General features: G+C 44.7%; 1 protein-coding gene across 1 annotated transcript in view; it reads right to left on the bottom strand.

The window, feature by feature from the left end:
* Positions 1-483: 483 nt before the first annotated feature.
* The window catches only part of plekhg5b (pleckstrin homology domain containing, family G (with RhoGef domain) member 5b), an 84,832-nt gene continuing 71,631 nt past the window's right edge, over positions 484-13,684 (bottom strand). Inside the window, 14 exon segments of the mRNA XM_032520462.1 lie at positions 484-954; positions 956-1,191; positions 1,194-1,519; positions 2,451-2,608; positions 2,718-2,833; positions 3,560-3,692; positions 3,868-3,987; positions 4,431-4,568; positions 5,213-5,362; positions 5,499-5,609; positions 7,252-7,452; positions 8,577-8,672; positions 11,385-11,555; positions 12,897-13,088. Coding sequence (XP_032376353.1) covers positions 484-954; positions 956-1,191; positions 1,194-1,519; positions 2,451-2,608; positions 2,718-2,833; positions 3,560-3,692; positions 3,868-3,987; positions 4,431-4,568; positions 5,213-5,362; positions 5,499-5,609; positions 7,252-7,452; positions 8,577-8,672; positions 11,385-11,555; positions 12,897-13,088 — 2,619 coding nt within the window.

Here is a 13,684-nt window from a genome sequence, read left to right as displayed (position 1 = left end):
CAAGCAGCTAGCCTGGCTGGCTCAGTCCAAAGGTAACAAAACCCACCGACCAGCACCTGTAAAAGCTCACTAACACGGTATAGCTCGGTTGGTTCATTCATACCAAAAAAGAAGTGTTAAATTGTAGATAGATGCAGTTTCTTCCTGGAGCCTTGCGTTACACAAACAAGATCTAGCATGTCAAGATCTAGCATGTTTCTAAAATGTCCTTCGGGATGAATAAAGTGAGTGAGTGAGTAAGAAAGAAAGATGTATGTATGTATGTATGTATGTATCTCAATGGAGACCTTTTGCTGGTAGGTAGATTGTGTGAACTTAGAGCAGAGCCGGGCTAAACTGCAAAGCTAAGCTAATTAGCGCTGGCTTCATATTGCTTCATAGGGTGGCATTGCTCTTCTCATCTAACTTGGTAAGAAAACAAATAAGCAAACTACTGACTGATTCCAATCCATGAAGTGGTTTTACAGATGAAGAAGTGATGACTTACGATGCAGTGAGTGTGGAGTTGAGGACCAGAGTGGTGCGTATCCGGTACAGCTGAGCTAGCGTCAGCTTCTTGTGCTGCTGGGCTGGGGATTTACTCTTTTTGGGTGACATTTCCCCCAAATCACCGGCTGTCGTATTATTTTTCCTTTCTACGCAGGCAGACGGAGCCACTTTCCCGCCTGAGCCGTTGCTTTGGGACTGACCGCCCCCCCCGTGTGGTCCCACGGGCGCCGTGTGCTCGTGCATGGCCTCCGCCCTCCTCAGGGTGGCACACAGTTTGTCGGAGGGCATGCTCATGCTCAAGCAGTCGTCAGCCTGGTCCAGGTCACCGGAGAACAGCTCCATGCAGTTCTGGTCCAACTCAGTCAGGCTCTGACTATGTGCCAGCGGCGATGTCTTCACGTCCCTACGCTGCGATCGGTCCGGCGCCTCAGATCGGATGGAGTGCGTGTGGGAGACGGTGCTTTTTAGCGTAGAGGCGCTGCAACAGATTGTCCTCGGAGCGGGACAAGACCAGAGTGGACTGATCCTGGAGGCAGCGGAGTCGCGGCTGAACATGAGGCCGCCGGCGGGGTTTGGAGCACTGGACTACCGACAGCTGGGACCCCAGTGAGGCAGCATCCTCCTCTTCCTCTTCCTCCTCCGCTATTTCTGTCTCTTCCTGCTCCGCGTCCTCGGTCTCACCGTCTCCCTCTCCCTCCTCGCCTTGGCCGGCTGAGGTTGGAGTTCTCTCAGTAGGGACTCAGGGGAGAGGGTACCGTAGGCACTGTCCATGGAAAGAGAGCGGCACTGGGGGTCCATCTCCTCGCCCTCGGGCCCCGCCTCCCGATCGTGCTCAGGGTAGAGACCGGAGTGAACTCTGTGGGGGCTCGTGGGCTGAGGCTGCTGGACCTCACCCCTCTCAGACAACGGAGCCACATCCGAGTCGATCTTACCGGTCCTCTTGAGGTTCATGTTGGGGGAGGGACGCTGGTGTTGGCCCGGTTCATCGATGTCCATCACCGACAGGGTCTCAGTGGAACCATCCGATTGGCTACAAGGAGAGGTTTGGTTAGTTAACTGGATCGACCACTATCTAAACTAAAGAAAACAAGTAAGTGGGTGTAATGTGCTAATTTTTAATTATGCAGTATAGGGCTGGGCAATATATCTCTTATATCAATGTTCCCCAAACTTAGGGTCGGGACCCAAAATGGGTCGCAGTAAAACGCATATCAATCTTATGTGAATGAGCGTTCTTTTTGACACACTGTTCTGTTCAGCTCAGATACTGTGGGGAGGGGGGGGGGGGGGGGGGGGGTTCTCTCTCTCTCTCTTCTCTTTCTTCTCTTATCCTAGGAGGGGATAAGAAAATGAGTTGAGAAAGGGGTGAGACACAGAAAGGAGCATAGAGACCTTTTCTGTTTACTTTTATAATGGAATAAATATACTTCATATACATTTAAATTCATGGTTTGTTCCGACCTTTTGTCCACAGTTTAAAAATGTAGACGTTACAATGATTCATGGTGTATTTTTGTAAATTCGGGTCCCGGGGGGACACCAAATTTCTCTTTTGGGTCTGAGCTGAAAAAGTTTGGGAACCACTGTCTTATATCAAATGAGATATATCGTCTTAGATTTGGCATATCGTAATATATAGTAAGGGTCGTCTTTTCCGGGTTTTAAAAACTTTGTTATAGCAAAGTCATATTTTGAACGTACCAGACTGTTCTACTAGTTGCCTTTAACCACTTAGTCATTATAACCGCATTACTGTTGAATATTTATCTAAAATCTAGTTGTGAAAATATTTTGTTAAATGCACCAACCATACAATATCTTGCGATATTGACTTCAAGGTATTTGGTCAATAATACTGTAATATCTGATTTTCTCCATATCGCTCAGCCCTAATGCAACTGCATTCACAGTATCAGGCGTTTATTTATCATTTCTTACAGGGGAGTTGGACATCGTAGTACCTTGAGTTCTGCTGGTCTTTGTGCCTCAGGACTGGGGAACTTGTGGTGGAGTTGCTGCTCTCTTCTTCCTCCAGCTCGTCTTCCTCGCCCGGCGTGCATGTCTTCGGACTGTTCTGCTGGCGGAGGACCTCCTCAGTGCAAAGCCTCTGGTGCTGGTTCTGCGGGGTCAGTATACAGCCACATTAGGTATGTCAGCCACACAGCGGATTTCCCTCCCGGCTCCATGCTGTTAAACATTAAATGAGATAACTGAACTGGCTCTCCAACCTGGACATTGCAGATTGCATCGACCCAGCTCCGCCCCTGGGTGGCGCTGTTGGCTTGGAAAGTGTAGGCTGCCACTGCACTCTTGAACTCATTGAGGTAGATGAGGATGAAGGAGCCTGCAGAGACAACGCACAGCAAAAAAACTAAATAATCAGCATTAACTGGAAAGAAGTCACGGCTAATTAGCCAGTGTCATGCCATTCAGTTGAATGACGTAGCTGTTGATAATCATCATCATCGGGGGCAGTTCTATAATATTTAAGCTTCAGTTAGTACCCGCAGCTCATTTTAACAGCTTATCATTTACGCTGAAACAAATCTAATAAGGTAAGCAATCCATTTATCAAGTTAAATCTTTAATGTCCACTGGTTAAAGCTTCTCAAATGTTTCATATTAGCATAAAAGACAACTGGATTTTCCCCCAAAATGTTTGAAGGCATCTGATTTCTGGCAATGCTTTTAAGATATGTGCAATGATTATTTTCTGGATTAATGGATTAGTTGTTTGGTCTGTAAAATGGTGAAAAATGTACATCAGTGTTTCCCAAAGCCCAAGACAACGTCCTCAACTGTCTTGTTATGTCCACAACTCAAAGATATTCAGTTTCCTGTCCCAGAGGAGTGAAGAGACTAGAACATATTCACATTTAAGAAGCTGGAATCAGAGAAATGTTACCTTGTTTTTCTTTTTCCTTTTTTTTTTTTAAATCACTCAAATCGATTAACAAACGTACTTAAAAGGTTGCCAATCTATTCATCTTTGTAGCCCCATGAATACATTTATCAATAATATGTCTCAACTGGTCATTAGCTGCATCCCACTGTTCATGTGAGCACTCACCAGGGTCTTTGAGCTCCTTACAGACGACATTGTGGATGAGGAGAGGCTGGCGGATGATTTTGACTTTCTCCACTCGTTTCACCGGCTTGGTAATCAGCAGCAGGTCGGTGAACAGGACACAGTAGACGTCCATCTAAGGAAGAGAAAGCCGTCTCAGATCTGACCGAAACATTTCTTTTTGTTCTATGGGTCCGCCATTTTATGTGAATTTTACGCGAGGCGACTGTCGAGCAAGCATAAAGAAACCAGATGTAGACTGTAAAGAGCTCATCGTGTGTTTTACAAGCAGTGGTGTGAGTCACTCTTACCCTACTGTCTTTGCCCTCTTTCATCCTCAGCGCTCCCTCAAGATGCAGCTGTCGAGTCTCCTCCGAGGAGATGCCTCTCATGGGAGCCATGAGGTCGAAGCAGTTGTACTCCTTGAGGATCTGACGGGAAAGAGACCAAATAGCATGAGGCCGAAATAAGAGAAGTTACGGCTTTTATTGAAGAAATTTGTCTTGGGCAGCCCAGAGAGCAAAAGTGGCGACACATCGCACTCCAGCCTCTTAATAACGCACTCAACGTCACACACCATACCCCCCCCCACACGAGAACCTACTGGACCTCCTCCCCCACATATTGCAGTCTACCCAGATGGCACATTTCCTATTAAATCATGTTATGATAATAACTAAAACACATTGCCGTATTAGATATTGCACATCCATCACCAGCCATGATGTCACATTAAATAACCCTTTTCCAATGACAATATCTCTTACTGAAATTAGAGTAAGGATATTTAATGTAGGAAATCTTACATGAAGTCTCCTATCTGACAGGGCTTTTTTTGGAAGAGAACGAGGGAAAGCCTTGAATCGTTTCTTACCTTCTCCACTTCTTCACTGCTGCCCTCCACAGCCTCGTAGGAGTCGATGCGGGCAGAAATGGTGGCGAGCTTCTGTCGTTCCTGACGCTGGCGCATGCGGGACTCCACGCTGTTGATGAAGCCCTCTACCGCGGCCACCTTCGGGACGGAAAACACAGAAAGAACACGGTCAGACGTTTTTCCGCGGCGATTAGAAAAGCAAGTCTTCTGATCCAATACCACACTAAAAACACTCTGTTACGAGTAAAAGTCCTGCTTAGAAAATGTTACTTAAGTATTACCAGGAAAATGTCCTTAAAGTATTAGAGTTAAGGGGAGTCAATACAGAAACAAGTCCTCTGTGATTGTTGTTATTACATCACGTCATTATATTAGTGCCTTTTATATATTATAGATTATTATGTATGCATGAATGTAAAAGCAGGATTTAACTCTTCATTTTTCTAGGTAAGTTTGAAATCCTAAATGATGAATAATTTTCTTCATTTTTCTCCATTTATGGATTGACTGTTAAAAAAACCCAGCGCTCAAAGTGACACCTTCACATTGTTTTATCCAACCAACAGTCCTAAAGTCAAATAATTCAAGGAAAAGCGGCAAATGTGTTGTGTGCAAACGTCTTAATCTGTTAAGTAACCCAGTAACTAAAGCTGTCCAATGGCCGCAATGAATTCAAGTTTTAATATTTCCTTCCTCCAAAAGGACAAAACAGAAGTACTCCAGTACAAATCTGAGGTCCTTGTACTTAAATGTGCGTAGCTGCATTGCACCCCTGTCCTTACCATGCTGCTGACAATGTCGCGGGCCGACGGCTCGTCCGTCTTCTTGAGAACGCTCTTCAGTAGGAGCGGATATTTGGTGAGTCTCTGGTGAGGCTTCGCCAACATGTCGGGCAGTTTTAGACGGTTACACTGCTTATGGGTCTCTGCCCACTGGATCGAGTCAGAAAAAGACAGGAAATCAAACATTTGGTGAGCCAAAAGATATGAATATATGAAGACAACTAACGAGGAGATGGCTTTTCGTATCTGGGATCGGTTTTAAGGCGAGAGAGCAGAGAGGACTGACCGTGACGTAGGTCCTGAAGAGCTCATTGTCCCTGAGAAGCGTGCGCATGTTCTCCATCAAGCCCTCCTCCTCCATGCAGTAAAGGATGTAGGGCTGGAACCTGGAGCCAAACTGAACACACACAATAAACGGAGACATGCGTCAGAGATATTGCTAACATCAACATGAGGAAAAAACATATTTACTTAGGACTCAGTCTAAAGCCAACACTGTATTGTGCAAAATGCTATTTGATTTTGTCTAAAATGAAGAGAAAGACTGTGTAGCTCTGCAATGTGCATTTACTGGGCATCCTGGATACTGGCTCATATTACGGTTCTGTTTCAGATAAGGTTCATTTTTCATGTTGTATTTACACAAAACTGCAATAAAAACTAGTATATACTAGTATACTGTAGGAGTATTCAGATCCTTTAAGTAAATGTACTCCAATCTCAACATAAAAGTAATCATCATGCAAAATGTTGTTATTTTAGATAATATTATATCTCAGTTGGGTTATTCGTGTGATAATGTGAGCAGTAGGCCTATTTTATTGTTGTAATTATTCAATGTGACGCCAATTTGAGCTACTTGATATAGTGTTTGGTAGTTTAATCTACAGAAATGCATTCACTTTTCTAAAATGAGCATTACATGTGTATGTAAAATTTTTATCTGCAAGAAACTATAAACTAAAGCTATAAACTATAGCTTTAAATTAATGTAGTGGAGTATAAAATACAATAATTCCCTCTGAATAGGGAATTATTGTAGAAGAGTGGAGAAAAGTCGAAAATAGCATAAACATGTGAAGTACCTCATAACTGTACAATACTTGAGGAAATGTACTTACGCCACTGCAATTGGTTTAATTATTATCACGAATTATTGTGAAAAGAAATACACAGCAAGGAATCTTGATTTCAGATCCACAAAGGTCAGTTTAAAAGATTTTTGCCAGATTTTGAGAGACTGTAGTCGTGCTCATCCTGCTCGTCATTTCCGGGTTAGCACTCCACCAATCAGATTGGTCCCTGAGTCCGACTGCCCGCCTTCCGATTCAACATGTCAAACGTGCCCAAACGAAGGCCGACGGCCCCTCCGACGGACCACGGCACCGAACACACCAAACAGACTCGAGTCGCTGACCTCGCCAGACTGTCCGACGGCCGATAATCGGGTTGGCGTGTCAGGGCCTTAAGACCTCCAGGACAGGAACTGATCCTAAATACGTTAACCCTCATGTTGTCCTCGGGTCAAAATTGACCCCTTTACCTATATCAATGTTCTTTTTAATTCCCCAAAATAACATGATTGATTCCACACAACGCTCATTGGCAAGTACAAATCTCTACCATCATTCATTTTGGGGTGTATTATTCAATTTCATATTTATTTGAAAAACAAATTGAACATCAAACATTAGGGATAATTTCCTTTAAATGAGGTTTATTGACCAAAAATTCTAAAAATAACTGTAAAACTAAAGTTAATGAGTTAATGTTGTATGTAGTGTTGAAAAATTTAAAAAAAAGTGACGAGCATTGAAAAAAAGTGTCAAAAGTGTTGAAAAAACATCGATTAAAAAGTGTCAACAAAAGTGTTGATTTTCAATTTTGACGGGAAGACAACCCAAGGGTTAAATGACTCAGCCCGGTTAACAAAGCCCCAAACTGATCAGCGCTGTGTAGTAAAGTCCACAGGGTCAAGGTTCCTCGAAAACCCTCTCTTTGTGAGATATTGGTAGATATTTTACAATGTGTCCACTGACCGTCCGGAAGCCGTGGTAAAGGTCCGTGGGGTCGAGCAGCGTGCGGCCCCGCCTGGCCTTCTCCAAGACGGGCAGCATCACCTGGTTCCACAGGGCTGTGTGGAGGCGGACTATCTCCTGGATGTTACTGAACAGCTTGGCGGGCTCCACCTCCGTCAGCAGACCGCTCTCCTGCAGGTTCAGCAGCCCACACAGGAACAGCTGTAGAGGGGGATACGAAGGAATAAGAGTTTATACGTTTTCTTTAAGACACAAAATGACATAAAGCCTTTAAATCCAAAAGGTTTAAAAGGGTTACACCCCCCCCCCCCCCCCCCCAGAAACGTTGTTTTGCCAGGTGGCAAGCGTCTTTTTTTGACAAGGGCCCGGCTCAGTCACAGACTGATGGCAGCAAGAATTATGGACAGAATCGTGAAATTGAGAATTTAAAAAACCTATACGACAGATTCCTTATGGGCTCTATATTAAGTCTAAAATTTGATAAGATTTGAAAATATGACTACACCCAAGTTTCCAACTGAGCCGCCCCGCTGTAACTGTGGTTAAAAACACGTCTTCAAAATAGATCAAAAAATAATTCCCTGTGGCTTAGGCCTGCTGGGGGGCAACGTAGGCCTGGTGGGCCTCAATGCTTGCATTTCACTGGGGGGAACCCCTGTTATTTTATGCAGTATATGGTGTAATTGCACTATGTATGTGAGGTTAATTCTAAAGAATACCCTGGCAATTGCCGTTGAATTCAGATAACTTGGTTATAATAAACTTTATTTCAGACCCAGGGGGATCCATATCACAATAAGAACATACACAAACACAAAAATACAAAAAAAAAATACAACAAAAAAAGACTTCCACAATGCTCAGTGTCTAATATACAGACATGTTTGCCAATGGTTCCACAATCTGGAGGAGAATCTGACAGAACAACGTACAGGGTTAGCCAAAACAGAGATTATGTCCTTTTCTGACTCAGATACCCTACAATAATCAGTTTGATGTCCTCCTCAAATTTCAGTGGTTGTGCTTTGAAAGATCAGCAGTATCTGTGGTCAAAGTTGAAAAAATGTGACCTTTGAGCGCAGCACTCAGTTGCAGTTTTGAGTGGTGCGCCACGCCAAGGGTAGCGCTCCACCTAGCTTCGCTCTCCCAGAAAACAATGATCATGTGTGGGCTACTTTACTGAGTAGTGATAAAGGCTAGTGTCTATTCTTAGACCTTAAAAACAGGTTGATTGTGTATCTCACCTCAGCACAGAAACCAGTTTGTCTTAAAAGAAACAGCCAGGCTTGTATCAGTACATGATCGTCACATTAGTTTGCACTTACATCGGTGATGACTCGGAGTTTCTTTATGTAGGTCGCCTCCGTCTGCAGCAGCTCCCATATCGCTTCCTGCTGGTGGAACTGTCGCCTTGTCAACGCCTGCACACACAAACACAGATATATTAATAAATATAACAAATACATTCAGAGAGTTCAAATGTGTGAGATGAACTGTTGTGCACTGACTGTGACATTTCCCCTGTTAATATCAGGTCAAGGTTTTAAGTTCACCAAAATCCCATCAAGCAAAATTGTTGACCCTACCTACAGTGAATCCTATAGAGGCAGAGTCATTTAACAGCTATAACAGTGAAGTATGTAATAGAGAGCCCTCTGTGTCTGCAGCCCGCTGTGAAAACACAGTGTGTCATTGAAATCCTTTGCTAATGTGGGTCGGAGCATCCGCTTATTGTGCAAAAGTGCAGAATAGCAGTTATAGCTTGTTTAAGAATGTGAAAAATATGTCAAATATAATTTGCCTGAAGGCAAGAGATCCCTCTGTGCACAGACAAGATGATGTATATAGCCACTACATTTTTTTTTTGAAAAGCATGAATTAGGATTTATGAAAGTGGAGAAAGTTAAACACATTTTCACATGGAGTAGCAAATACAGTTTCACAGGTCAGATGAACTCCTCTGACATTACACAAGACCAAGAGAGGTAGCGGATTGCACTTCTATATTGTCACGCTTCTGCAGACCTACGGTAGACTTGCATACTGTGCTACTATGCATATTACGATCAGATATATACACCACATTTTTAAACTGGAATCTACAAAAAGGTGGATAAAGATGAAAGAATCTGTGAATATTGGGAACTTAATTATAATCGTTTATTCTCTCCACTGCCCTTTATGTCATGGTTCGTGTCAAACGTTGTCTCGTGCTTAATATATTGTGCTGTCAGATGTTGTTGTTGAGTCATGGCACGAGGGATGGTGATGTAAAGAAAACTTTTCATTCATGCTCTCAACTACGAGAATAACTTGTTCTGATCATTCATTACCGGACAGCATCAGCTTAAGGCCTCAAGTCGTGGTTCATGTAACTAGCTGTCGGGGGTGAAAGCACACCCAGTACATGGGAGTGCACAGCAGCTGAGCGATGACATCGCCGTCCTGATTACTCACGTACACATTAACAGGTGGTAGTCCCGGCCAGCGTGCGAGAGCTGTTATTTCCATTGGCATGTGCGGGTATGGAAAGCAGTGCAATGGTAAACCGCGGTATAAGCATTATTCTTGGAAAGCAGGCGTCAGGGCAGGGCGGGGGTGACAAAGACACATGATGAGGAAGTAGGAGACAGGCGCGTACCGAGAAGCAGGATGCCATACCAGGGAATTTTTGTTAATGTGAACACTCATAAGGGATTGCATGAAAATTATAGGTAGGGCTGACGGGGTACTGTGCTTTTTCTTTAGGCTGAAGGGGGGGGGGGGGGGGGGGTAGTCTGTTGGGAGGGGGAGGATGCCAGGCTGGATGCCAGCCAAACCTAGCCCCGCCCGCAACATTCGAGATCGGGAAGTTTGGTCTGGACTTGATCCGTTGTGGAGTAATTTTGCAAGAGCTGTTTGGACCAATCAGGGCAGGGCTGATGAAGGACCGGTGACGGATTCAGCCATGTCACCACAGAGCTGTTTGGTTGAATTTTTTTCACAAGAAAGGCGGCTGCCGCTGGAGAATTTACCATCGCGTCGGTTCTAGAAGATATCGACAGCGCGTTCGTTTTAAAATCCTAAACCGTCCGTCTCAGCTGACGGCGTCGCTGTGACCCAGCTGTTCAAGTGCAGAGGCTTAGGACGTAAGAGACGTCTCCTGTTTCCACAGGGAAGTCGGCTGGTAATGTTAGCTACAAACTATAGAAATAAAATGATCAATAATCCATTTTATTGTTACGTTACAAACAGCTGTACAAAATGGCAGAGTTTTAGACTGAGCCGAAAACAACTGCCTGAAAGCTCGGCGACGTTATACGGTGGAGAGAGATAGAGAGAGACCGAAGAGAGGGAGCGCCCAGCGGCGTTGGAGCCATGAATCAGAGAAATAAAAATGTGTTTTTTGCCGATTCATCACTAGAAATGCAAGCAGCAAGCTATCACCATATTCATATTTAGACAAAACAAATGACATATCCAGCTACAAACAGGTCAGAAGTTATGACCGAAGTGCAAAGAGTGGTTGCTATGGAGACGATACACCGTCTCGTCTCACTGGTGTTGAGTTCCGTTGCTCCGATTGGTTGTAGGTCTATCCAATGAGAGCAGAGGAATTCTTTTTTACTGTTTGGTTGGGACACGCCCCATAATCCCAGTATTACTCATATTCTGACTAGAATATGAGTATGACCACGTCAGGCTAGGAGGATCTTATCATTTCATATCAATTCTCCCTTGCAGAAAAGCATTGGAAAAAAGGATGAAATGTATAAATAATGGAAATTATTGTTGAATTAACATTTTAAGGTTGAATGTAATTAGGGTATACCATTTTCTTATACCAGTGTCTTTTCAGTTATAAATAGTGAATCACATTGTATTATATAGATAGATAGATAGAAGAAGATAGATAGATAGATAGATAGATAGATAGATAGATAGATAGATAGATAGATGTCAAGGAAAGTTGCAAATCAAATATTAATAACACTGTGGGGGCTCTTGCTTTTTATTTCTCACACCAGAACATAATTCTTCAATTTTTGCTTATGATCTTAGTTCAATGAATTGCTCAATGAATTTGATTTTAGCATCCAGTCTGTGTGTACGCTATCCCCCCCCCCCCCCCACCCCCGGCTCGTGTGCTGTACCTCTGGGTTGTCCAGCAGCTTCTGCCAACTGTCCTCCAGGGCCAGGTCGGTCTCCTCCTCCTCCTCCTCCCACGAGTCGTGGTGGAAGGAGAGCTGCCGCGGCACCTTGGGCAGCCCGAACAGCGTGTAGGAGTGGAGCTTGCTCTGGAGCTGCTCCAGACGGTCCGCCTCCTGCCATGACACACAAAGCATTACACAAAAATTACATGAAAGCCTAATCTGTTTAAAGGAGGTTAACGGCATGACAGCGAGACGAGAGGCCAAACTAACTGTGCATTTCTGTCCTTTGTGTGTCGGTTTTATTGTCCCACTCCAACTGTAAGTAAAGATGAGTCCAAGCATTAGCATATAAATCCTGCTCTTACTGGCGCCGTAATTCTTAAATCCAACAGGAGCTGCTATTCAGGCCTTTGTTCAGCCGGGCGGCCCTTATGTAGTTATGAAAATGAGCTCTGTGCATTGAGACCACTTTAACAATAGAGGACTAGGGAGTGGGGGCCGAAGCTGCGGCGTGGAGGGGGAAGATGGACCAGTGGTTTATGGGTCGTGAAACCTTTTAAAAACGTACTGTTCTACGACCATTAATAGGTGAGAAACGGCACGGCCGATTTAGGAGTGACGTGATCAGAGATCAGCATTTCTTTTCAAAGTTTTGGGGATTTGTGAAAGGATGGCCTGAGAGTGGTTCACCCCTACAATATGGAGGGTGCAAGAGGTCCAGGTCCTGGTGAAGGATCTCTGGCCCTGGAGGGGTTAAGGGGGACATTTAGGGTGAATAGAGATGAGACAGGCAGTGACAGGTGACTGACAGATACTGTCTCCATCTGACATCTGCTACTGTGCAGGATGTGACCTCAGGAGGGGAGATACAACGGGAGCATGTGGGCGTGTATTAGAATAAACAATGATTATTATTGTTGAATTGCTCTGATACAGAAGTTAAAGTAAAGGTTTGACACTTTGTGATTTTGCTTTTTTGGTGAATAGTGAGCTTTAGAGGTGCTGGAAGGCAGACTTGGTTACCTTTAGACAGGCTAACGGTTTCCCAATGCTTCTTTATTTAGTCTTTATGCTTAGTTGGCCGGACAAGGAAGTAGCAATCTTCTCATATAACTCAGCAAAAAAATAAGCATTTATTTTTAAGGTAAAGTTTTTTAAAATTAAGAAAATGTTAGACATAATTGGGGGAGGCTTTTCTTTCGCCTACTCATTTTCAGAGAAACGTATGTGAGCCAACAACATGAGACTTTAAAAGGAAATTACCTCACCAGAACTTGGAGAGAGAGGGGGGGGGGGTATAGCCTCCTGAGCCCCTCCCACTGCTGCTTGCTACCCTTTCCTTTGCTTTTAATGTTTGTTTTGAGAAAAAAAAAACTGAGCCATGTCTGGGAAACACACTTGATGGCGAGAGCTTTTACAATTTCTGCTCAACAGTCATGAGAAAGTGCACCGCTTTGCTTTAAAACCACTTCTCTCTTATATGTCCTGTGATCTTTGTCTGATCTGCGGTACCTTGCCAAAGGGCCCCGCTCCGGTGTTGGAGCTGAAGAAGCCACTGAAGCGACTGGCGGCGCGGTTCTTCCAGCTGTCAGGGCCGCCCCCGATGCCGGGCAGAGAGCCCCCGATCTGTCCCAGAGAGTCCGGGGTCGGAATGTTCGTCTCTCCCAGGAACTCGGTCATGTTCTTCCTCCGTCGAGCCTGACCCTGCAAGTCGGAGAGGAGGACAGACAGAAGCGTTATCAACGTGTAAAAAGGAACAATTTCAATAACAGAAAATGAAAGAAGACATGAGGCGGAGAAGCCTTGAGGGATTTTGCCACCTCAGGAGGAAGGACAGACGTTTCCAGACAGATGGAAAGAGACAATGAGGGAAAGAGAGAAACCTACAAGGACAGGATAAACAGGAAATCAGAGGGGAATTCTGTGCGAGGGATGACATCAGCAGGACGGTTAACGCCAGCCTAATGATCAGACACAAACAGGAGAGGGAAGGACTGCCACTTCCTCGTGGTGAATGCTCATGACATCACAAGGAGCAGGCGGGAGGTTGTTCCATAAGAACAGACAGCCGGAGTCTGGCCATTGTCCCCCCCCCCCCCCCCCCTCCCTCCATTGTTACCCTGTCAGCAGGCCCTGCCGAGCAGCCTCACTCATCACATCTCTGTCCACTTTACGAGCAGCGGCAAAGCAAACAAACAGGGGCCACCTCAGTATCTGAGGAAGCAGTTGTTTTTACCGTTAGAGCGAGGAATCTGGTGCTGGGGAGTCAGGCCACCGACCGACCCACACACACACACACA

The sequence above is a fragment of the Etheostoma spectabile genome, chromosome 7 (assembly GCF_008692095.1).
Source record: "Etheostoma spectabile isolate EspeVRDwgs_2016 chromosome 7, UIUC_Espe_1.0, whole genome shotgun sequence".
NCBI classification, from domain to species: Eukaryota; Metazoa; Chordata; class Actinopteri; order Perciformes; family Percidae; genus Etheostoma; species Etheostoma spectabile.
The sequence above is the reverse complement of the archived record's forward strand: the minus strand, read 5'-3'. Positions and strand labels throughout refer to the sequence as shown.